The 24251-nt window shown below is 34.5% G+C and overlaps 5 protein-coding genes across 17 annotated transcripts; 1 reads left to right on the top strand and 4 right to left on the bottom strand.

Annotated features, from left to right (window-relative positions):
• The first annotated feature begins 97 nt into the window (after positions 1–97).
• On the top strand, positions 98–6251 carry LOC126914450 (tyrosine-protein kinase Fer). 8 transcript variants are annotated; one of them, XM_050718434.1, is made up of 15 exons: positions 99–709; positions 819–992; positions 1076–1172; positions 1235–1430; positions 1629–1766; positions 1843–2052; positions 2155–2338; positions 2500–2670; positions 3015–3242; positions 3341–3490; positions 3714–3927; positions 4035–4187; positions 4291–4413; positions 4490–4612; positions 4737–6251. In XM_050718434.1, the coding sequence occupies exons 1-15, from the start codon at positions 497–499 to the stop codon at positions 4877–4879; spliced, it is 2517 nt and encodes an 838-aa protein (XP_050574391.1). In that variant the 5' UTR covers positions 99–496; the 3' UTR covers positions 4880–6251. The 8 variants fall into 8 exon arrangements, with proteins under 8 accessions (XP_050574394.1, XP_050574391.1, XP_050574392.1 ...); XM_050718435.1 differs by having other exon boundaries at positions 3341–3517; positions 4035–4121; XM_050718433.1 differs by having other exon boundaries at positions 100–709; positions 3341–3517.
• Positions 6252–6283: 32 nt separating this feature from the next.
• On the bottom strand, positions 6284–8263 carry LOC126914479 (translation initiation factor eIF-2B subunit alpha). 2 transcript variants are annotated; one of them, XM_050718502.1, is made up of 8 exons: positions 7837–8263; positions 7675–7776; positions 7426–7608; positions 7212–7318; positions 7021–7133; positions 6797–6941; positions 6598–6723; positions 6284–6510 (listed from the first exon to the last, which is right to left on the bottom strand). In XM_050718502.1, the coding sequence occupies exons 1-8, from the start codon at positions 7847–7849 to the stop codon at positions 6361–6363; spliced, it is 939 nt and encodes a 312-aa protein (XP_050574459.1). In that variant the 5' UTR covers positions 7850–8263; the 3' UTR covers positions 6284–6360. The 2 variants fall into 2 exon arrangements, with proteins under 2 accessions (XP_050574459.1, XP_050574460.1); XM_050718503.1 differs by having other exon boundaries at positions 7212–7328; positions 7469–7608; positions 7837–8259.
• Positions 8264–9032: 769 nt separating this feature from the next.
• LOC126914490 (uncharacterized) lies at positions 9033–10924 on the bottom strand. The gene is made up of 3 exons (XM_050718524.1): positions 10609–10924; positions 10432–10550; positions 9033–10364 (listed from the first exon to the last, which is right to left on the bottom strand). Exons 1-3 carry the CDS (start codon positions 10685–10687, stop codon positions 10011–10013), a joined length of 552 nt encoding a protein of 183 aa, XP_050574481.1. The 5' UTR covers positions 10688–10924; the 3' UTR covers positions 9033–10010.
• A 169-nt stretch (positions 10925–11093) lies between these two features.
• Positions 11094–16254, bottom strand: LOC126914454 (clotting factor B-like). 4 transcript variants are annotated; one of them, XM_050718455.1, is made up of 8 exons: positions 15544–16254; positions 13824–13901; positions 13327–13650; positions 12911–13256; positions 12526–12821; positions 12207–12399; positions 11846–12123; positions 11094–11682 (listed from the first exon to the last, which is right to left on the bottom strand). In XM_050718455.1, the coding sequence occupies exons 1-8, from the start codon at positions 15560–15562 to the stop codon at positions 11387–11389; spliced, it is 1830 nt and encodes a 609-aa protein (XP_050574412.1). In that variant the 5' UTR covers positions 15563–16254; the 3' UTR covers positions 11094–11386. The 4 variants fall into 4 exon arrangements, with proteins under 4 accessions (XP_050574412.1, XP_050574414.1, XP_050574411.1 ...); XM_050718457.1 differs by having other exon boundaries at positions 14116–16138; XM_050718454.1 differs by having other exon boundaries at positions 13327–13640; positions 15544–16138.
• A 30-nt stretch (positions 16255–16284) lies between these two features.
• On the bottom strand, positions 16285–24141 carry LOC126914448 (SAFB-like transcription modulator). Of its 2 annotated transcripts, none has more exons than XM_050718421.1 (15): positions 23783–24141; positions 23389–23476; positions 23133–23281; positions 22813–23064; positions 22676–22700; positions 21300–21456; positions 20066–20106; positions 19649–19917; positions 19378–19540; positions 19046–19320; positions 18427–18929; positions 18162–18335; positions 17907–18043; positions 17661–17817; positions 16285–17564 (listed from the first exon to the last, which is right to left on the bottom strand). In XM_050718421.1, exons 1-15 carry the CDS (start codon positions 23903–23905, stop codon positions 17399–17401), a joined length of 2679 nt encoding a protein of 892 aa, XP_050574378.1. In that variant the 5' UTR covers positions 23906–24141; the 3' UTR covers positions 16285–17398. The 2 variants fall into 2 exon arrangements, with proteins under 2 accessions (XP_050574378.1, XP_050574379.1); XM_050718422.1 differs by having other exon boundaries at positions 19046–19296.
• Between the last annotated feature and the right edge of the window lie 110 nt (positions 24142–24251).

The raw sequence follows: 24251 nt of genomic DNA, 5'->3' as shown, positions 1-24251 counted from the left end.
TTGAATACACAAAAATTAAAATGAAATTCTCTTATGCTATTCGCAGAGTTCATAGTTATATATATATATATTTGGGTGTGTGTGTGTAAAAACATAAGCTATTGGTCGAAGCTTTAACGCATTCATGATATATTATATTACTGGTTCGTTTCATTTTCATCAAACTTGAATTGGTCGTCTATTTTATTTGTGGTTTCATGGCGGTATTTCAGAAATAAAAGTAAATTTTTGCAGTTTGAGGTCTGTGGTCTGTATAAATATAAGTGTTGATCTCAGCCAACTGAGCCGCAGAGATATATGGAACTTTAATTAAATAATGTGCATATGGACTTTTGTTTGCGATGTGGTATTTCGATAAATGATTCATTCAAGTTTATTAGATTGTCTGCTACCATTAATGTCATTGCATTCGTCTAGCGTAAGAATGAATTTTTGTTCGTGACACGTCTAAAGAAGTCGGTAAGACGGCGATTTTTAGTTGTACACGATAAGCGGGATGGGTTTCTCTACGAGTTTACAAGGACAGTCATCACACGAGGCATTACTTGCCCGTCAAGATGCTGAAATTAAGCTTCTGGAAACGATGAGACGATGTTTAACGATTAAAGTTAAATCAGACCGTGAATATGCTTCGACAATCTCCTCCCTGACTATGCAAGGAAAGAAGATTGAACGTAACGAGGATCTCGTTGGTAGTCTAATAGCGCAGGTACATCTTCGAAATTCAAACTAAATTTAAAGTTGAAGTTCATGATTTTTTTTTCAAGAATTTACAGTGGCTTCTTAGAAACATTTGCTTATTTGGTAATGTATTGTAGAGCTGGAGAGATATTATGGACTCTATCGATCAGACTGCAAAATTAATCAAGCAGCAAGCAGATTCAATCGAAGCTATAGTAGTTGAACACATTATGACATTATATTCTGAAAGAAGACGAGCTAGGAAAGTGTATCAGGAGGAGCAAACATGGTTGAACAATCAATTTCAACAGGTAGAGAGCAAGCAACAAGAAAGTTCTATACCAAAAACAAATACCTATTGTTTTATTTATTGTATGTTTATTGCATAATCTAGTTGACTGAAGATGTTGCCAGGAAAAAGTTGGAATATCAGAAGAATCTAGAAATGTACAAATTGATGAGATCCCGTTTTGAAGAACATTATGTCAAGTGTAAGTATTTATACTGCTTATTAATCTACATTTGTTTATTGTCGTTCATGATATCTGTTCAGCCGGTAGAGTTGGCAGAAAATTGGATGAAGTAAGAGAAAAATATCAGAAAGCCTGTAGGAAACTTCACCTTACCCACAATGAATACGTATTGCTTTTGGGTGCTGTAACAGAGTGTGAACATGATCTCAGAACTTGTTACTTACCCAGTTTGCTTCACCGACAACAGGCGATTCACCAAGAATTTATAACATCATGGTAAGAGCATCTTCTTGATTTTAGATTCTAAAAGAATTTATTATATATTTCTGTTTTATTCTATGAATTGTTAACACATTTTATGTGAAATTTTTATGCAAGCATATGCTGATAGAAAAGGTAAAAATTAATAATGATTATTCCATCAACGACATTCATTGTACCGCAAATATTAAAACCTTGTTTTTTGCATGATAGGAAAACGATACTTCAGGACATAGTGAAATATTCTGATTTTACGACAGATAAATTTCAAGAGATACATCGGCGAATGCAAAAAGCTGTTGATTCTGTAAAGCCTGTAGAAGAGTACAGGGATTTTATAGGAAAGCACAGGTATTCATTTCAAACTTATTTTTATCATTACAGTTTAATGTGAATAATATTAATAATTTGTTAATGTTCGATACAGAACGCGACCAGCGTCACCGATAAGATTTATTTTCGATGAGAACCTTGTAGATGATACATCAGGAAAATTGTTGCCAAATAAATTAACAGTAGATAATTTGACTATAGATTGGTTAAGAAATAGGCTAACAGAATTGGAAACTTCTTTGAAAGCAACTCAACAGAGTCGACAAAACCCACCATATCCATCAGAGAACAATAGCGATTCTAAGTAAGAATATATTGTGTTCAAAATAATGTCTAAATGTTATTATATCATTAGTATTAAAATGGATTTATTTTACTCTTTTTCTACTTTTTTGTTGTACGTTAGAATATCAATTTTGGATTACTCCCGTGAAAGAGAAGAATTGCGATTACGCTGTCAAGAAAAGAGACTTCAACGGCAAGTGGATGTTATTAGAGCTGCCTTAAATGAATTAGGTTGCGAAGAATTACCACTTGGATATGATCTTTCAATGGAAAGCTCTTTCGCCGATTCGCCTTCTATTAGTAAGGTAATAAGAACAATATCAATCAAGTCAAGTAGTGGATATAAATATTATGGGTATTTCTTCCAAGAGTGTTGCAAACTGTTCTACTGCAAAATAGTTTTTCAATACAAAACTATTTGTTTCTGGAGGATTAATAGATTTAGCTAGCATCACTGCCCTTGCAGAAAAATACAGTTGCAGATATTGGTCTGTTTACATTACGAAGAAATCAACGGTTCATGACAATATTTAGATCTCCCTTCAAATCATTACCGATAATAAACGACACAAAAGATGGAACGATTAGATCGAGTAGCGAAGGTCCTACCTCAAAAGCAGATAATACTCTACCAGTTGTATGTTTTTTTCATGTTATCCATTTGTTGTACGAATATAAACGTATTTCATGCGTAATCGCTTCTTTTTTATCTTTACAATGTTATACATATGTTTATAAAAGGATATACATGTGTTATAAAACGTTTATAATTAAATTAGTAATATTTTGTGTGTGACTTTTAATATTAAGCATGTTTATCTTATTATGCAAATAAATTGCATTCGATTGTGATCCTAAACTAACATTTGCGATGCGTTTTAATGATAATGATTAAAATAGACAAGAGGAAGGATGATATCTCATGTTCTAGATATGTCCCGTTTTACTTTTTAGATGAAATATGTTATGTGTATGTTATAGACATTCCGTGGAATATCGCATTTAACAAGTCAAAAGGGAAATGGAAGTGGTGATCTTATGGAGGAAGAGTGGTTTCATGGTGTGTTACCAAGAGAAGAAGTTGTGAGATTACTCGTAACTGAAGGAGATTTCTTAGTACGCGAAACAACACGAAATGACGAATGCCAAATAGTTTTATCTGTTTGCTGGGATGGACATAAGCATTTCATTGTACAAACTACTCCTGAAGTAAGCAATCAGTTGCGTTTTTAATTATGTAATATAATTCACTTCATATAATTTAAAGGGCACAGAAAATAAATCGTATGTATTTTCATTAATTTTAGGGGCATTACAGATTCGAAGGTCCTACATTTCCATCGATTCAAGAATTAATCAGGCATCAATGGTTATCCGGATTACCAGTGACTAGTCGATCTGGAGCTATTCTTAAAACACCAATTTTACGTGAACGTTGGGAACTCAATAACGACGATGTAATTCTCCTAGAAAAGATAGGACGGGTATATGATTGAAATTTAAAGAAAAAAGAAGTTACTTTAGTTTTTTAAACGACTCGAAATCTAATAAGTAATTGATAGCTAACTTTAAGTCGAATTAATACGAATTTCGCTTAATTTAGAAAACTTGTCATTTCAAAAAGTTTATATACATAGAATAAAAATAGATGTTCAATTGTAAAAGATTGTACATTTTTAGGGTAACTTTGGAGATGTATATAAAGCGCAGTTGAAAACTTGTAAGACTGAAGTGGCTGTAAAAACTTGCAAAGTAACGTTACCGGATGAACAAAAACGTAAATTCTTACAAGAAGGACGAATATTAAAGCAATACGATCATCCCAATATAGTAAAGCTTATAGGAATTTGTGTCCAAAAACAACCTATTATGATTGTTATGGAATTAGTACCTGGTATATTCAATAAATGAATCTATTTTGGAATTAAATATTTAGAGTTAAATATTTTTCAAATTGTGGAGTACAATTGTTTGTTGATATCAAATTAATATGTATGATAGGTGGTTCCCTGTTAACTTATTTAAGAAAAAATGCTAATACTATTACGCAACAAGAACAACTTCGAATGTGTAAAGATGCAGCTGCAGGTATGCGCTATTTGGAATCTAAATATTGTATTCATAGGGACTTGGCTGCTCGAAACTGTCTCGTAGGTAAATGTGTGTGTATGTGAACATATTTTTAGTTATTATAAAAATCATTTACACAAGACACGTGCATTGTAAAAATACCAAGTATAATATATTTTATCTTTAGGATATGAATCTATAGTAAAAATATCAGATTTCGGAATGTCACGAGAAGAAGAAGAGTATATAGTATCAGATGGTATGAAACAAATCCCAATTAAATGGACTGCGCCAGAGGCATTAAATTTTGGTAATTGAAAAAATATTGTGTGTTAGATGTATATTTAAGATTCTAATACTATTTTTCATTGTAATATTTCCTATAGGTAAATATACGTCGCTTTGTGATGTGTGGAGTTATGGAATCTTAATGTGGGAGATATTTTCTAAAGGTGGAAATCCTTATAGTGGGATGTCTAATTCTCAAGCTCGCGAAAAAATAGATGCAGGTAATATTTGCGTCATAGTTCTCATTACGCTTTCATTATTATAATTATTATTATTGAGTATTAACTATTACATAAAGTATTTTACACGTAGAACTTAAATAAAAATTTCTCTTTCCATTCTTAGGTTATCGAATGCCAGCACCGGAAAATACACCCGATGAAATATATCGTTTAATGTTACGATGTTGGGAATATGAACCGGAAAAGCGTCCTCATTTCGATCAAATATATACCGTTGTTGAGACGCTTTCTCAAGCGTATTTATAAATAATTTTATGTCGGTGCTAAGCTGTGTTGCGAATAACATTTTTCTCATATTGTTTATTGTAGCTCTCGAGTTTCTTATACAAGTCTTATAATATCTCCGATTATGAGCTTTAAAAAATGATGCTCATTAAGACGTATATATATGATATATCTCTGATTTGCTATGAAAATCTCAAGCTACGCAATGATCCATATTTTCAGAAAATTTAGAAGAAAAGGCCTTGAACTCAATTGAATGACAATAAATTTTACAGGTAATAATATTCTCCTTGTTATAAATACCTATAAAATGCTGAATATCTAAATTCCACTAAGAAAAAAGGAACTGTATTTTAGTAATTACCAATTTGCTTTATTATGATATTCGTTTCTACATATCGCTATTTCTCATTATTTGTCTTGAAGTACATCATTCTTTCCATGCACTAGCATTCCGGAATAAATTGATTGTATTTGGATTTAAAATGTATTACGTTTCACCGAAATTCAATCAAACATTGAATCAAACGACATTTGACATTTTCATAGTGAACCATTGGTATTTTTACTTTTGCATTATATTTATATATATTGTGAATAGGAAGTGTGAATATGTATCGTACTCTTATATAATAGTATATAAAATTGTATTGGGTATTTCTGTCAAAGTGGAAGATTCAAAAACTTTCCGAGTATTTTCAGGATGACCCAATACCGATACATTTTCTATTGTTCATGTTCTTGATTTTTTATATTAACAGTTCTGCCATAAAATTCCTTATATTATTTATCCGTCCAAATAATAATTCAATTTTAATAATCAGTATTGATCGGTGAAATAAAGAATGTTAGGTCTTGAATTCATTCAGAACAGATTTTCGCAATAAGCATACTAAACATATTTCATTAAATTGAAACTATAAATATAAAAGTTTTGTAACATTATTTATACATGTAACAAAGTTCCAAATTTAAAAAAAATTTGATTTTTATAATACATAACTTATTAATATATAAGGAACTTATAACTTTTTTTATTTTTATCAAAAGTCACAGAATTTATTAGTTATTGCTGTTCAATACACGGTGTACGCTTAACTATTGAGATGTGTTAGATAATATCATGTTTAATATTAAAATTGTGCCTATAGATATCTTATACATGTATGTATTGTGCGAAATGCGTAAGTTATCTTCTGTAAAGTCATAACTAGTGGAGAATTTATAAATGTTCAAAACAGTTAAACTCTGTTGTATTATATCATTGTCTATATGCTTTATTATATGTTATTCCGAGTTGCGATTTAAAAAGGAAAACGAATGTGTTGTTATTCTACAATACTCAATATTACTTTAAAAATTAATAAAACTTGTATGGAAGCCTTTTATAAAATTTGAATTTTTGTTGTTAAGGTGTTTAAATGCTTGTTATTGTTATCATTTAAGTATTTTTATTTTTAACTATATTCTTATTAAAATCATCTGTACGAAATTACAATTTTTTACAAGTATAATTTAATAAGTTCATCACTTACAGCTGAAGGTGTTAATATACCTAAATCAGTAAATAAGAGGCTGATATAATGTGGAGGTGTATAATCAACTAATGGATGTTCTTTCTGCAAGTCCTTTTTTAACGTGCTTGCTGTATACTGTACAGAAAAAGACAATAAAAAACAAATCTTTAAATATGTACTATATCTTAAATAAAAACAACTGGGAAAATTTTAGCACACTACCTTAAATTCATTTGGAAGATCGACTTGATTTAATGGATATATTCTTGAAAATTTGAAACTCTCTGTTAATACATAAAATGGCTTTTTTACTTCTTTAGCACACATTGCCATTGTATATGTGCCAACCTACAAATGCAAAGTATTACATGAAAATGAGAATTCACAATGTTAATAATCAATTAAGAAAACTCTAATACACCTTATTAATGACACCTCCACTTTCTGCGACCCCTTCTGCTCCTACCATAACCATATCAACTTGTTCCATAACATATCCCATTGCAGAATCTAATATTAATGTGCAAGATACACCTAAATCTGTCAAATTTTGACACATTTCCTGCCTGCCCATTGGTAAACATGAAAAGAAAACAAACATATTATACATAAACAAGCATTTTAAGTTATTATAAGAATACATACCCACTATTATCTGGGGAAGAACATGTTACATATACTTCAAATATTTTATTACTTTCAACAGCTCCCTTCATTGCTTGCAATACAACTCTAGACTTTGAATGAGTAAGTATTTTCTAAAACAAAACGTAATATTATAATTGGGAATCAAGAGGGATCTTAAAAAAAAGAAATTATAAAATAAATAAAATTACAGAACCATCCTTAATAAAGTGTGCTGCAACTTTTGCTACTTTTCCTCTGGCAGCTACTAGTTTCTCATAAAACATCTTCCCTCTATGAAGCATAATACCCTTGCATTCTGCAAATGACTAATATCAAATAATATAGAACAATGACCAATATGACTTCAGATTTTAAATGTACTTGTAAAATAAGATAACAAGAAACAAAGGAAAAAGGACTGACGTGAAACAAGAAATCCTGACAAATTGTACAATAATATCCTTACAGGAGTATCTAGTGTAGCCAAAGTTATAAAACGAAGGAATAATTCACTGCCAGATGCAATAGCAGTTACAGGATTTTCAGTGGATCTCATCGCATCTATTGCATTTTGCAGACAATACCTGAGTTCTTGAACTGTTTCAGCTGTAGAAGAAGATAGATGTATAATACAGATATGTTTTCTTTAAAAGTCTATTAATATGTTCTTACATTTTGAATATTGCAAAACTTTTAGTAATGTGCGTATAGCAGCCATCCCAGCAGAAATATCTTTTTCATTTTTGATGATGCCATTGAAGTATTGACAGATTTCTGAGAAAAGAAATAATAAGTGTAATTATTTTGTTAATTTATTATATTGAAATAAGTTACCTTCCTTTTCCATAATGTTTGCTCAAATATTACGGATACTTTTTATTTCCGATCAAAATAACATACCACTTGCTAACTTTAGGTTAATGTTAATGTTCATATGCTTAAATATATGATTAATAATGCGTTACATATACACACCACAAATTTTTTACATTAAATGAATTGTAATATTATTAAAATTGTAAAGGTAGGTAAAAACAAATAAAACTCCAGATAAGTGCAAACAAGAAAATCCTATAAGAATCTGGTGCACATGTATGTATATATATTTGGTTCATTGAACAATGTCACACTTATATAAATTTGATAATTGAGTATATATTTTTTTCATATACAACGATATTATTAAATGACGAATATTTAAGTTTTTCATTGGGTTACAAATATAAAACAAACAGATACCAAATATTAAATGGATGTATATATATCAAAGTGACTGAAAGTGCATGTAAATATACATAATGAAATATGTAGTACTTGGTAATAAACATAGTAGTCGTACTTTTAATTGGGAAAATTTGTAAGTAAAACTGACAAAACGTGTCTGAATGAAGTTCGAAGAACTTACACTTTTTAATGTAGAGTTTAATTTTAAAAATAAATTTTTGCATTTGAAAAGACAAATTAATAGTATATGTATATATGTATTCGACTTCGTTGAGAACATACGTTTACTTATTATATTTTTAAATATTATTAGGTATAAAGATAAAATGAGTTTAAACATGTTATAGATATTACAATTTAAAAGTTACAATCTAAAGCTTACTTTAAAGCATTAGATTGTATAAGTGGAAATGTTAGAACAAAAGTTAAAGGATGGTAAAAATGGTAAATTATGCTTGTATATGTGTATACAATATTGAAAATCAGTATACTGTATCGCTTTATTTGTTACAGCTGATCTATAAGAAAGATATGTTTATAGAATAACTGGAAAAATGATATATTAAGATGAGTTTGTTTAATTTAATACGATAAATTCCGTTTGATTTAGTTATTATTTATATTTATGAGAACATTTTTACAATGTTTCCAATTATAAATAGGTTTGCAAATAATCCCAGGCCAGAATAGAGCTTTATATACGAAGCTTGCAATCAACTCTTAAACATGGTGTTAAATAAATCGAAAATTTTTATGATGGTAATGATGGAGAGAGAGGGGAAAAGAGAGATTATATTATCTTGAGATTTGAAGTTTTATATGTAATTTCACCAGTACATTTTCCATAGACGAGTGACACAAAAGATTTGAAATATGCGTTTATAATTATAATTATTTGATATAAGGTGTTGCACTCCCGTAATAGAAAGGTTGACAATAAAATGATCGTACGAGATGTCGGCGTTCGCGTAAATACTTCTTATGAAGAGCACAATTCAATTGATTTAACCAAAAATAGAATTTAATGTTTTCCATAGAATCCTCCATCAAAACTGTTTTATTCTTTCGATCGTTACTTGCTGCACTATTCAGTTTTGATCCCCTGAAAAGTACAAAAATCATTTCTTCCTCATCTTCCCCTTATCTTCTCTTTTTGTAATGGAGTAGATATTGTATCTAAAAGATTTTACTGCATAATATTCGATGCGATTCTCTTTTCTTTATCCAATTTTATTTCTTTTTGATTTTTTGGCGTATACAAAACACATTCATTGATAATTTGCGCTTCATGGATGCTATCACAATTAGATTTTACTATCGCATCTGTTCGTTTAGTCGTTTCAAAGTGTTTTCTACGAAATAATTTCTGCTTTTGACGATATTTATCTTCCTGCTTTTTGCGTATTTGTACCTAAGTAAAAAACAAAAAAAAAATAAAATTATTAAATAAATAAATAAAATCGTTTAATAATATTACGGGAAACTTGAAAAAAAAAATTATAAAATGGATTATAATCTACACCTGCCGTATTACTTTTTTCCATTTCGTATTTGCCAAATTTTCAAGTAACTTCTGCTGCCGTTCGGTTTCTATTTTTTTAAGTATCTGCTGATATATAACGGTCTTTTTATCTTTCCAGTCTTCGAAGGATAACTTTCTCCTACTTTGTTGTTGCTTGACTAATCTGTATTTTATTTTTTAGGCAAATATATATACACACACATATATATACATATTATTAAAATTCTCTAAAAATATATAAATATATTCGAAGAAATTTTATTCAGGGAAATAATAACCCGTGGATACGATCAGGTTTGCAGGTTTTCGCGAGAACATTGTTTGTCGCAATTTGCAATTCATCCGCCGCTCGTTTTGTCGAATTCTTCCAAAGTTCGACAATTTTAGTATCACCAATAATCGAAGCGAAATTAATGTCATTTAATTCATTGAAATTGTCGCTTTTGTTAGTAGTAGATTGTTTACTGACGATTGAAACCGAGTTGTGTGCTTGCATCGTTAACGATTGCTCCATCAAGTTTCTTTCACTCGTAGGTATTTTACAAAAGGTCATTAAGGAGGATCGCTTATATTTGTGACGGCGTGATCTACGATGCGCGACCGTCGCCGATATGTCCTAAAATTTGGAAACTTAAAATTTTTCCCCAAATATTGTAAAACTTTTACTCATTACTTGTTGATACCTGTTTATCTGATTCTAACGATTTATTTTCATTTCGCATCCATTCAGTATTCTCTGACTCGGATAATTTCTTGATATTCCATTTCTCATAGATCATTCGATGGAACTGTATCATTTGCCCTATAATAGATTTAAACGTTGTTAAAAGACACGTTAGTTACTATACTGAGCTACTAACCATTATTTTCTAATGCTTCATCGATCATTTGTTCGACGAAATTTCCAAAATTTTGAACCGAAATACTTTTACTATTCATTCCGAAATGTTGAAGTATTCCATATCACTATGGTCGTCGCTTTGTCAAACATCAAAATGAAGGATTGAATGGAAAATCAAGTCGAAAATATTTCTTCCATGTAATGCATGTACATATACATACATGTAGTTTAAAAACATGACCGATTACAATATGCTATACTAACGAAAGGTGACTTACAGATGTAGAAAATTTTCCAAGATTGAAAGAAATTAAGGATACATCGTAAAAACGAATCGTGTAATTCTAGATAAATAAACGAGCGATTGACGGCTAGATAGATAATTGGTATAAATTGGTATAAATGAATGATTCACCCAAGCTGAAACAATCGAGAAACTGATAATTAAGAGATCGCAGCTAGGTTCATGCACTGCTCATCATATTATAATAATAAGTAGGTAAGTTTAATTTATACATATAATTTATTAAACTATGCGTAAGTGTGCGCACGTATATACAACAATTATAATATAAGTGAAAATTATAACACAAATGCACGAGGGTATGCATATTTCTGCTATACCTGTTCACGTTGGTGCATATATAATAATATAGACATACGTATAAATAAGGATTCTTGGCACTCACAATCAGAGGTATACAAACAACATCGTATTACCGTAAAAAATGTCATACCGCGCATTTAGAATTTGAAATAACAAATCCATTTTAGCAAGGATCGGAAGTTTCTCGCTCTTAATTTAAATTACTTTTAATCCAGTCTATATATTCGGTGACACGCGTATATACTCCCGGATATCCGGGTTCTCCACATTTGTTGCCGAATGAAACGATACCGATTTGAATCCATCTGCCGTCAGCTCTAAGCATAAGCGGACCACCGGAATCGCCTTGACAAGCGTCTTTGCCACCTTGACTGTAACCAGCGCATAGAAAATTACTGGTAATTGGTTGAAAGTAAGCTGCGTTGCAGTCTTCGTTCCTCCATACTGGCAGCACCGCTTGTCTTTGTACCGTGCTTTCTTTCCCACCTGTCGGAAAAGACGAGCCGGTTCGATTCTCGAGAAGATTTCTTGCAAGGAATATGATACCAAAAGAGGAATGGATACATACGTTAGTAGTATTATAGTAGTAAAATAAATAAAAGTGCACGAATAAAAAATAAAAAGTGAAATATGACAGATATGTACATACCGTAGTAAGTTGTACCCCATCCGACTACAGTAGGCCTTGCGCCAGCAAATCGCTCTTTTCGATAATGTGCTTGCGGCAGACAGATCGGTATAACATAAGGAGATTTTCGAACGATCCTGGTCAGTTCGAGAACCGCAATGTCATTATAAAATCCAACACGAGAAAATTTTGGATGTGCGTGAATTTGCTTGACCGTGTAGGTTTCCGGGGCGGATGGTTCGTCGTTTCTTTCAAGGTCAATATCCCCGAGACGCACAGTGAATTGTCTCGCGGAAAATCTATACAAACGTTCGAAAGCCGCTATTTTATCCGTTTTCCAGTAGAAAACATGAAAACGTTTACTTACGAACGAGCAACTTACGGCCGTTGACGGTGATCGCGCGTACAATGGGCCGCGGTAAGAATATACCGCGGTCCGATAAGAGATCCACCACACCAAAATTCCGTGCGTTTCGAGCCATGCAAGAATATGGCCGCCATCCAAGGCCAACGTCCAGGAAGAGCTTCCTCTCCACCGACTACTCGATACTTACCCGAATTCCTTACTCCGCATTCTATCGGGGGAAACAATTTATACGTTGCTATCGCTTTACTAATTCGTTTCTACACATACACGCGCGCACGCACACATGCGGTTTACATGTACTTTATATATTCATTAACGTACTATGATCGTTTACCTTCGTCGTCCTGTATGAAATTAGTATCGATAGTGCCGCCAGTGGTAGAAGAACCAAAGAAATTGTTTGAATGGTTCACTGATGAGTCGACAATGGGGGAGGATACTGGGACGAATTCTGTAGTTAACAACCCGGGAAGATTCGTCGGCGCAGTCGTAACCGCGGTAGCAGAGGCAACGGGAAACAGCGGTATCGGTCGAGGAGTTTGATGTGGTTTCGTCGGACGGATTGGTGGTCGCAATGGTGGATGTACAGCTGATTCGATCCCTGAGGTTGAGATCGTACCGACTATCGGACTAAAAATTTCAAATCGGTTGAAAGTATCAAAATCATATACAAGAGACAAAAGCCCCCTTATGTGGTGGCATCTGATCGTTCTATTTACCTCGTCCCATTGGTGTCAATTTTATCCGCCGATTGACAACAGACTCCCGGAACGAATAAACTTTTGAAGCATAATGATTGTCTGAGTTTGGTCAAATCTAGCAACAGTTGAGGACAATTACTCAAATCTTGACACTTTCCGGGGTAACCGTCCGCCGTGGTGCAGCCGACCGATGATATCACAGATTCCTTTTCCTTACTCTCTTGGTTGATCTCAATCGCGGAAGAAGGAGAGAAGGAGGAGGAAGGAGAGGAAGAGGAGGAGGAAGAACTGCCGGTCGGTATAGGTCGCAAAGGCAAAGCTACTCCTCGAACTAACGGTGCAATGCTATCTGTTACGTTGCGTCCTAAAAACAAGCATGACAGAATCGTGTAAATTCGTCAAAAATAAGAGCTTATTTTACTTCAAAATCTTACCTAAAATATTCTTCGAGATAGTGTATATAGCCGATGGTAATTCCTTTGGCGGGTAACTCGAATTCTCCATACCTCTGGTCATATTGACGATGTAACTGCCGACAGTGTTTAATGCACCCAAAGTTTCAGTGATCGTAACCAATGGATCCGGTTGTTCTCGTTCCTGTTCGACTTTCGCTAACCTTACATAAGGTCTAATGTGTGTGTTCCTCCGAAAAATTGCAGGAGGTGACCTTTGCGAATAACTGCTATCCCATCCATCCGTTTCACTCCATCCTCGCATTGGTATCACAAACTTTTCAGATGATCCGTATCTATTCGATGCTGTATCGTTCATATCGCGTACATGTTATTACAATGCTACATGTATACGCGCGTATGTAAACGAATTCGTATCTGAACGGGTCAATTCGAGATTTCGTTTCTCCCAATATGTATATATGTAGCTTTACATCGCATAACAACATGGCAGATTTATGATGAGATCCGTTACTTACCGGTATGATAACGATAGTGGGCGATTTGTTCGGTGTATGACCAGGAACTCGTTAGCAAACTCCACACTGTGCACAATTCTGAAACATTCGTGTGTATCAGCAGATAGCATAGAATAGAACTAGTAGGTAGTACTTTGTAAACATCGATTACAATAGAATCTATCTCCCTTTTTCTTCTACAAAGAATACTGTAAATTAACAGAAACAGAAACTGAAAATAAATTCGCCATTCGACTGATCGATTAATAGTTTTCGTTTCGAAAAATTATTGTCAGACAAATCAGCGACTCACCATCTATCAACGCGTATCGTATCTGCGGTACCGTACTGTACCGAGTTCCAATGAATTAAGATCTAAAATTTAAGCGGTGTAATTATCGTAAAACCGAATATTTACCGCTAGCGTTATACGCTGCTTTTTTCAAACATAGTATTCGATGACCACGTTAACGTCATTGTATTTGAAAACATTTTAATCGCGCTATCTGGTATACAACATAAGCTTGTCGAATAACATATTGCTCGATTACGTCGATAACCTATTAACACGATTTCTCGAGTTTCAATCTCGAGTCTAAAAGTAAAATCGATAGGAAAAGCGTGTTGGCAGCGTAGAAGAAGAAGGTAACTCGATTCACCGTGAAATCGAATCGGAAGCGTAACGAAGCCATTGGTGAAACTTGTTTAGTTTCGCGAATCTGTTGCATTCGAATGTTGTGTTTTAAAATATTATTACACTGCTGTCAGAGCTCTTACTCGGGACTAGATTTAAAAAATCGCTGAAACTCGAGAAAAGTGATTCAAGGTTATTGCTTGTAAACGATGCGCGCCGCTTCCTTGAAACTTTTTCTCAAGAGCAGGACAAAAGAAAGCGAACGATCAAGCGAACGTTTTTGGAATCATCGGTCTACGCACACGGATTTCATCGATGGTGAAAGTTGCTCGACGAGAAAGTGTGCCTTCCTTCCATTCACTGATTCATCACCAAGCTCGTGCTACACTCTCCTACGATAACACAACCGAGAGAAGAGCTGATCATCCAAGATCGCTGATCATCGTCGTTACTTTCTTCTTATCTCATGAAATATTACACCGTCCTTTTTCCAATTTTATAGCCAACGATACCTTTATCTTCATCGACGAGTACAAAACATAATAGTGTTATGCATGTATCGATTTAATTTAACATTTCACATCGTACAGTATCGTAAAACATTTCCTTGCATATTGTGACGTCGCGCGTTCTTTTACGCGCCCCTTTGACTCATATCGTATGAATTGCTCAACAGAAACAGACTTTGATCACTAACAAATGAGAATTAACGATCCCTGGTATAATTTCTAATCTAACGCAAGTATCGCGTAGCGTCATCATCAAACAATGTGTAACTGGGACACGTGAAAATGATTCCGAATCTGTCAGCGTTTGAAAAGTCGAGAATAAAAGTTTAAATTTTAAGTAAAGTGGTTTAAAAGTTTTCGCGCGTTAACGTAACGCGATAAAATACGAATCGATATTCATGATTTTACCATGCGAATACATATCGCGAAATTCTCGAATGAAGTTCGATCTTTTGCTTTCTAACGTTCTTCTATCGATAATCGGAACATCGTTAAACGTTCGATAAAGAATAAGTATCGCTCACAAAGTTGAATGACAGCGGGCGCCCGTTCCCGCGTTACCGTATTTGAATCACGTATTTAAAGACAGAAAACTTACTCAAAACGGTGGACGACATCCTGATCCAGAGAAAACATTCAACCGATCCTTTTTACAGACATTCCACGCTTTTTTATCGTTACCACACTCAACATCCGCGATCGGAAACGCACGTTTAACTATTTTAACAAAGTTATCCCGTTCGTGAGACTACCGGCGGATTGTTCATCGTCTATCGAGCTTCACCGAGGGGTTGGAGGGGGACGTGAAAGAGGGGAGCGGAAATAAGGTAGCGAAAACAAGGAGGGAAAGGATGACATGGTGATGGAGGGGGTTGAGAAGGATCGAAAAAGAGGGGGGAGGGGCCAAATGAAAAAATTCAAGCGGAGGAAGGAAATCATCGAAACGTACAATCACGATTATACGCGATAAACCTTGTTCACGATGACTGACCGTGAAAAGACCTCGACATACTTCGTTCCCGATGGAATTATTCCCTCACTCTCTCCCATTCTCTCAGTCTTTTCTCTTTTCTTCTTTCATGAGAACCGCCATCCATGACTTTTCGACCGAGGGAAAGTGTTCTCCTCTGTCGTGTATTTCTACTCGTTCTCCTTTTGTTATCTATCACGATACAATGACTACGCACCAAATACCATCATAACGTGAGCAACTCGTTTCAGTTCCGATAAACTATCCATTTCATCACTAACAGTTCGAAAGTTTCGTGTTTTGAATGCAATCCACCGATCAAAAAGAGACTGTCTCGTGTGATTATTTGTGTTATTTAAAAACAAATAGTTCTAATATACCATAAATTTATTTATATCGTGATAGTTGGCGCTATACTGAAACATGGTATGTGTGCTTTACATAAGAACCTAAATTTTAATGTCATAAGATACACTGTTGTCTTGTGGAATTTAATATACAAATTGTTCAGTCACATTCTTACGAGAATATGTACGTATTTCTACAAGGAATTAATCGAAGGTACACGATGTAATTGTTTATAACGCTATATGGTATGTCTTATTACTCTAGAAGAATATATATCTCCAATGATGTAAATGAATGCGCGTCACTGTTTGAAAGAAGTTGCAAATAACAATCGATATAATATATCTTATAAATGTAATTACGCTGTAGACAAACGAAAAATAGTTTGTCCCACTTCGATCGTCTCTTTCTAGATCTCTAAATCGTGGCTATTAACAAATGTACAAAAATCTATTAAACTTCGTTATTACACATACGCTGAATATTATAGCGTATAAGTTATATTGTATGTTTACATTATCGCAATGAATACCACTGAAGTATCTGCTTGCAGCAACGAGAGCATAGTAGTAATAACAGTATAGTAGCAGTAGCAGTAGCAGTAGTACTAGTACTAATAGCAATAGCAGTAGAAACAGTAATAGTAGAAATACAATTTCCTTTTTCCACTCCTGAATCACAAATTCAGAAACTATTTAAGAAAATGATGCCAAATTTTGCATGGACAAAGAGTGAACCGAAGAATTCAAAACTCGTTATTAATGATAGATTAGACGAGTATCGGGAGTGAGACATTCAACTCATTAAAAATTTAATTGAAGGTTAGCGACGCGACTGCGAGCGTCGAAGATGATTTTTAACACATGTATGTACACGTCACTTATCCACGAGAGGAGTTATTTGCATCTGCTCTACGAATCACAATCAAATGCACGCAACTGTTTGGAACTAAAATTTACATATATGATTAATTACTGAAATATAATGAAATCTGATTTAACAATCATATAAATAATAATTTAGTGTGCGTGTGCATATGTGAAAGTGAGCGCACGCGTGTGTCTAGCATCAGAAACACGTGGATACAAAAATTCACCAATTATTCATTATAATGGTATAAATCAGCGATACAAGATCAATATTTCCTCATACTCGGCATAGACGATTTATATGGATCAAAACGATCGTACGAGGGCGCTGTCCCAGGTGCTGTCAATCCCATAGATTGAATAGGACCACTTTGATACGTTGGTGGTACCGGATGTCGTAATGTGTTTCCCATGCTACTTGAATTACTCCATCTAAAATCAATTCGATTATTGTTAGGCTCCTTGCTTTGAAATCGTATGGAAATTTATCAAAAAAGAAAAAGAAAGGAGATTTGGTTTGTCATGTACCTGTTTACATTATCGGAGGACCTAGAACTCCAACTGGATGGTTCATTTCTTGGATCTCGGGTCCCACTACTTGGTACAGAATTAAATGATTTTGTAGACGGAGGTCCAGAGTGCCAGCTACTAGTTGTTCGATTACTTTCAACGTAACGACTATCACCTGTGCGTGCGTACAACAAGTATTGGTATAGTGTTAACCTTCAATTTAACAATTTTTTAAAACCGTTTAAATCTTTTTGATATACTAACGTGGCGTGCTGGAACCCGTAGGTTTGAAGCTTTCACTATATCGTGTATGACTATCCCTAGAGCTCCTATGGGTATCTGTTTCAGAACGTCTCACATCACGGTCACGATTATAAGTGGTTGTACTTGCACGTTCGTATCTATACAAAAACGATTCTATAGTTTGGAAAATCAAACTGTGTATTGTATCAAAACATCAAATAATCCACTCTTCTCTCTCTCTCTCTCTCTCTCTCTCTCTCTATCTCTCTATTTTACCTTTCCTTAACTTGTCGAGGATCGATAGATGTTGCAGTCGTGCCAAGAGTTTCTCGGCGAACGATCACTTCTCTTCCTCGAGATACATCTGAAAAGCTATCGGGACGACTACTGCGTGAAGTGAACTCGCTACTGCGTTTAAATTCCTTCTTTAACCCTAAATCTTGTGCGGATCTGTAATTTGTGTTACGATTTTTTCATATTTTTTCTGCTTCCGTTCTCCTGCGTTAAGGCACATATATCAGGAATGACACACGTGTCTTACCTACTAGATTCGTAGCGGGTAGGTGGCGACGCGTCCAACCGTCTATCTGAGACACGATCCAAAATTTCACCACGACGATCACTCACACGTTCCGGAATGTGTTTTCGACTATGTTCGGTGGTTATTCGCTTTCTATCTGGCTCGACGTACATGTCTCTAGGATCCCTTCTATCGCTGGAACATCTCTTGATGGACGGCGGGGGCGGAGCACGCCTGCTCTCTTCTAAACGCATCTGTTGCCTTTTCAGTTCCAATCTTTCTCGCTCTAGCTTTTCCCGCTCCAGTTTCTGACGTTCCCGTTCAAGTCGGAGCAATTCGGCTTTCTCCTGCTCGATTCTTTCTCTTTCCCTTCGCAATTTCTCCCGTTCTCTTTCCAATCGTGCAGCTTCTTCTCTTTGCCTACGTTCTACTTCACGTTGTCGCTCCATATCCTCTCTTCTCCTTCGTTCTTCTTCACGAAGCATCCTCTCTCTTTCCCGTAGTCTTTGTCTTTCTCGCTCCTCCTGAAAATACATGTGGCATGTCAGAGCCTTGCTTCGTAATTGATCTTTTGATAGCTAAATCGTTAAACGGTAGAAAAATATCTCCCTCCCTTATCACCGGTAATATTGGCTTTTACCCTGATCTTTGCAAATGTCAGCACGTCATCACGTCTACGCCGTTCGCGGCTGCGGGATCGACTGTGAGATCGATGATGATCCCAGGATCGAATTCTCTTCTCGTCGCGTCTTCCTCTCTCGCTCTCCGGTTTCTTGCTAGTGGACTTGGTTGACCGAGAATCGGCATCCTTTGAAACTTCATCTTTCTTCTCTTGTACGTCCATCTTTTTATTTTCGATATTCTCATTGTTTTTCTCGTCTGATTTTTTCGCTGTTGCAGTACATTTAAACGTTCCTTTTACAACACACGTAATATTATTTTACGTAAATTATTTATTACGAAATTACTTACTTGCTTCTGATCCTTTATCCTCAGTTTCTTTCTTCGTTTCCTTATCCTTCCGATCACTGATCTCATGATTATCCTTTATTTTTTCCTTTTCTTCCTTCTTCTCGGATTTTCCATTCGTGGTATCCCGTTTGCGCATGTGGCTCTGCTGAGTATCTCCTTTGGCCTTTAAACACAAAATGAGAGAACATGCCATGAGGGAATATATGCCAGAAGATTTATGAGGACAATGGCTTAAGAAGTCTTTCTTTTCTTTTTTTCTTGTTTCATCTACCTTTTCTACGGATATTACACGCCCATGAAGTTCAGTTCTATGTAAATGTTGGATACATTTTGCAGCATCCTCACTGGTGGACATGGTTACATATCCGTAGCATCTCGCTCCCGGCGTTCTTGCATTTGTAACTACTTTTGCACCAATCACTTTTCCATATTTTGAGAATATTTGTTTCAAATCTGTCGCACGGGTACTCGAAGACAATCCAGATACCCACAAGTTTCTACTGCTTGCATTAACAGGGCTGACTTGTGAAGTCTTCTTGTCTGCACAACGAATAAAATAATTGCAAATAAAAAGTAAAGAAATGTACCACGTGCAATCATATGAGCTGCGATAATATCCCGTTAATTTTAATTTGAAAATTCAATGACAATCCTGTAAACAAAATTTAAGAAATCATTTCATAATTACCTTTATCATCCCTTTTTTGACTCTTGTTGCTAGACTCCACGCTGAAAACAATTATTATTTTCATTATGACTGGTAATCATTTGAACAATCCTTATTACATATGAAAGATAACATATTAGAAATAATGATTTTGTTTGTTTTTATCGAGGCTTAATTAGGTACCTCTGTAACTATGTTAAGCATATAAATTTGGCTAGCAACTTTTATTTTTATGATGATATCGCTATTATTATGACCATCGTCGTCATCGTCATCGTTATCATGATTATTATTATTATCATCGTTATTATTATCACCAGCATCATCATTAGCACCATCATCATTGTTAACAATGATAAAGATAACAATAACAACAGCAGCGGCAGCAACAACAATAATGGAAACAACAATAACAGTAACAGTAGGAATAATTAGATATTCGTTTTGACGTTCTCTTGTTTGTATCGTTGTGATACAATTTGTTACCAGTTTAAAGAAATTACTATGTTTTCATTGCAGTTGAATCCAGTTTTCATCATTCGTGAGTAACGAAAGTATGTCCGTGCGGTAAATATATTTGTATTATTGTGTATCCCTTTTACACAAGCTTTCCAAAAATGGGGCATCTCCTTCGTAGTTCTTCCGAGTAGGCTTGGCACTTCTTTGCAACTTGCAACAAGTATCGACACACACGCAATATATAGTAGTAGTGTCTTCGGTGAATGATATGATTGCTTGATGTCGCGTTAAGGCTTAAGCGGGATCAGTCGATTGTATGATTTATCTCGAGATGCTAATATATCTTGCTACCATGCTCGACGAAACTGCTGTTTATTTAATAAACGAATATCTTCACCAGAGAGGGAAGAGGTAGCATATGAAATCGCTTTCATTGGTAATTGTAGATCGTGTAACACACCATCGAAAAATATTCGTTTATGATTAGGAGCGGTTTATATAGGACTTGATTTGGTTAAGTTTGCTAGCCAATTTCTCGATTTCTTAACATACTTTCCAGAGTTAAGAATTATAGCCTAAACATACGAGATTGGAAAGGAACTTCGTATGCGATTGAAAAAAAGGGAATAAAGTAATCTTGCGTGCGATTGTGACGAATAATTCAGCTTGGAAATCCATCGTTCGACAGTATATTATCCTGATGGTATTTTATGCGGCGGAAGAGCATCGCTAGCATAGAGTTGTGTGACATTTCGTTGTCGTACCACTGTGAACCGTTTAGCAATGAGAGACCAACCTCTTGCTTCCGTCTCCACCACCGTCCTGCTTGCTCTTCGTCCCGACGTTTCCACCCGATGTTGTCCCTTCCTTGTTGTTGGCACCGGCTTCTGCTCTACTGCTCCCTTTAGACTCTCCCTTCTTGCTTTCTTCCACTTTCTTCTTCTCTCCTCCATCTGCAGAGACAATCAAGGTAGCATAGTCACTTTCTGCGAAGCCAGATTTCTTCTCCCTCCCTAACACTCCTGCTGCTTAGTGGCCTGTATTTCCTGCATGGAATTTTCCCGAACCACTAACAGATTGCGGAGCAAATTATGATGAAGATCGCATGATTGCAATATCACAAATTCGCTCTTCAATGGTATAATCCATAGCGACCCTACTTTATCTTTGTTTTCTTTCGATTTTCTAATAACTTAAAGTTACCTTTGTACCTTTACACGAAACAGACTCTGAACCAAAGCCTAAATTAAAAGAAAAATTTCAGGAAATCTAAAGATAATGCAGGAAAGAAGAAAGGAAGGTAGATGGAAAAGGAAAAAAAAAAAGCTGAAAAGGTTGAAGAAAGGAACACATACGCGCGCGTGCGCACGTAGAAGGTTATGTCGATAACTATGATTTTTGCGAGAGCAACATATCTGCACGTTAAAATAACATGCGATAATTTTAAGTCAATAGTTTTAAGGCATTGATTTTTCCGGCGTGATAAATAACGATGCATCATCAACCACATACTGGGAAGAGTTTTGACTTGAGATACTCTTGAGTCTTCTTGTATCCACACAATTCGGAGACCAAACGATCCAACGATGCTCTATGTGGTTAGGTAGAATTAAATGTAACTTTATATCAAACTCTAACGTTAACTAACTTATAGACTAGCACTTATGGGATAAACTTGTGGAACATAATATCAACATTAACTTTGTTGGTATTAAACTGCGCACAAGAACGTCGGCGAATGTACGTTTCATTTCAGTTGAAACCTTGTCGATCATCGTGCCATGATACATTGCTGGTATATTACTGCTGTCATGTCCACATGACAAATGGGTGTGCATCCATTCCTGCACGTGTGCTTGATTGCACATATGAAGCTCGAAGATTGGATGTAAAATGAAGCATGAAGAGTAACTTTGTTGACAAATTCAGCGCGCTCGTAATTCTGAATAGGTGAGGGTTTACACGTAGATAAATATGTCCCTTAGTCTTGATGCCACATATTTAAATAACTTACTCGTGACCATCGACAATAGTAGCGCTATATTTATTCCTTGAAATCTTAGACTATTCATACATACATATACATATAAATAGATATGTGTATATGTATGTATATATGTATATACATATATGTACATATATACGTGAAGTCCAATACATGATAAAACTTACCCTTATGCCTCTCGTGAGATTCTGTCTGAAACATACAAGATAAAATACACAATTACTTTCGTTTACTTTTTCTTTTGTCCTGTTCCTACCTCTCCCTTCTTTAAATGTTAGAGTCACGATTTAATTAAATTCGTTACCTCCTCCGCAAGGAGATTTTCTTCATCTTCGCCGATAGTTAGATTGATGGAATCTTCATTGTCGATACCATTAGCCTCAACGGTCGAAACTGAATTAGTTGTGGTTTGATTTACTACAGTAGCTACATCAGATTCCACTTTTTTATCAGTAGTCTGTGTATTTTCAATTGAACTTTTATTCAATTGATTTTTAAGTTCCTGCTTGTGTTCCATTTCCTTATTAACATTATTTTGGACTTCATTTTGTTGTTCCTAGAATACTTGTCCATTTATTTTATAATTCATAAAATACATATAAGAAATATATTGACTATACTTACTTCCATCTTGGATGTTGTTGTATCCTCCTCTATAACAGACTTTGTTTCTACTTTGAGTTTTGTTTCGTTAGTATCCAATATCTCAATACTTTCTTCCTTTTGGTTTTCTAATGTATCAACAGATTCATCTTGATTTGTTGTACCTGTTACTAAAATTAAAAAGGAAATATAGATAGGTTGAACAAATAACATTAAATTTGTTTCTCAATTATAAATCTCAATTATAACATTAGATTTGTCTCTCAAAATAACATACCACTGTTTTTTCTTGGGCTAACTTTGCATAATCCACCACAAGGTACAATCAAGTATTCATCAGGATCTTGACCTTCATCTGTTATAGCCTTTATACATCAACATAATAATGACATTACCTTAATTATAATAACAACAACAGTTAAAAAAATATAAGATATCCGGATTAAGAACTCTAATTTCATTAGTTAACTGTAATTAGAAAATAAAATTTGTATTTTAAAAAGGTAATATTATAGTGATTGTTTAACGAAATTAATTTTCTGTAATCATATACGTTGATTACTACTAAAATAAACTATCAATGATATCAAGAGGGTTAAAATGGCGATAAAATAACGAGTAATGCTATTAACGATATCTTAATAAGCAGTATGAGAAGTAAAAAAATTTACTTTGGAAAGACGCTCGAGAAGTGCTGCTTTATTGCCAGTTTTGTCTAGCCCGCGTCGTTCAAGTTCTGTTTTTAGATCTATAACTCGCAGTTCAGTAAGCTTTTTTCCTTCAACTTCAGCCATTATTCTTATACAAAAGGATCCGACAAAAGGTACGCTTATGCTTTCGATTTTATCGTTCTTGCACGTATAAGTTTATAAACGAATTATCATACATGAACTAACTGAAGTAATAAAATTATGATAGACAAAAAGAACAATTAATTGGTTCCTCAAAATCACGAAGAAGATGTTACGACCACACACTGCGATACGAACTATCCATCGTCGTCGCCATTTAACGGAAATGACCGGAAGTAATTCTCGCATAAAATGAATAGAATGACCAATCTAAAAAATCAAAAATGCATTTCATTGGATTATTACTAGAATAAATTTTATTATACAAAATTTCATGATTTGAGTAAGA

Source organism: Bombus affinis, chromosome 3, assembly GCF_024516045.1.
Source record: "Bombus affinis isolate iyBomAffi1 chromosome 3, iyBomAffi1.2, whole genome shotgun sequence".
NCBI lineage: Eukaryota > Metazoa > Arthropoda > Insecta > Hymenoptera > Apidae > Bombus > Bombus affinis.
The sequence above is the reverse complement of the archived record's forward strand: the minus strand, read 5'-3'. Positions and strand labels throughout refer to the sequence as shown.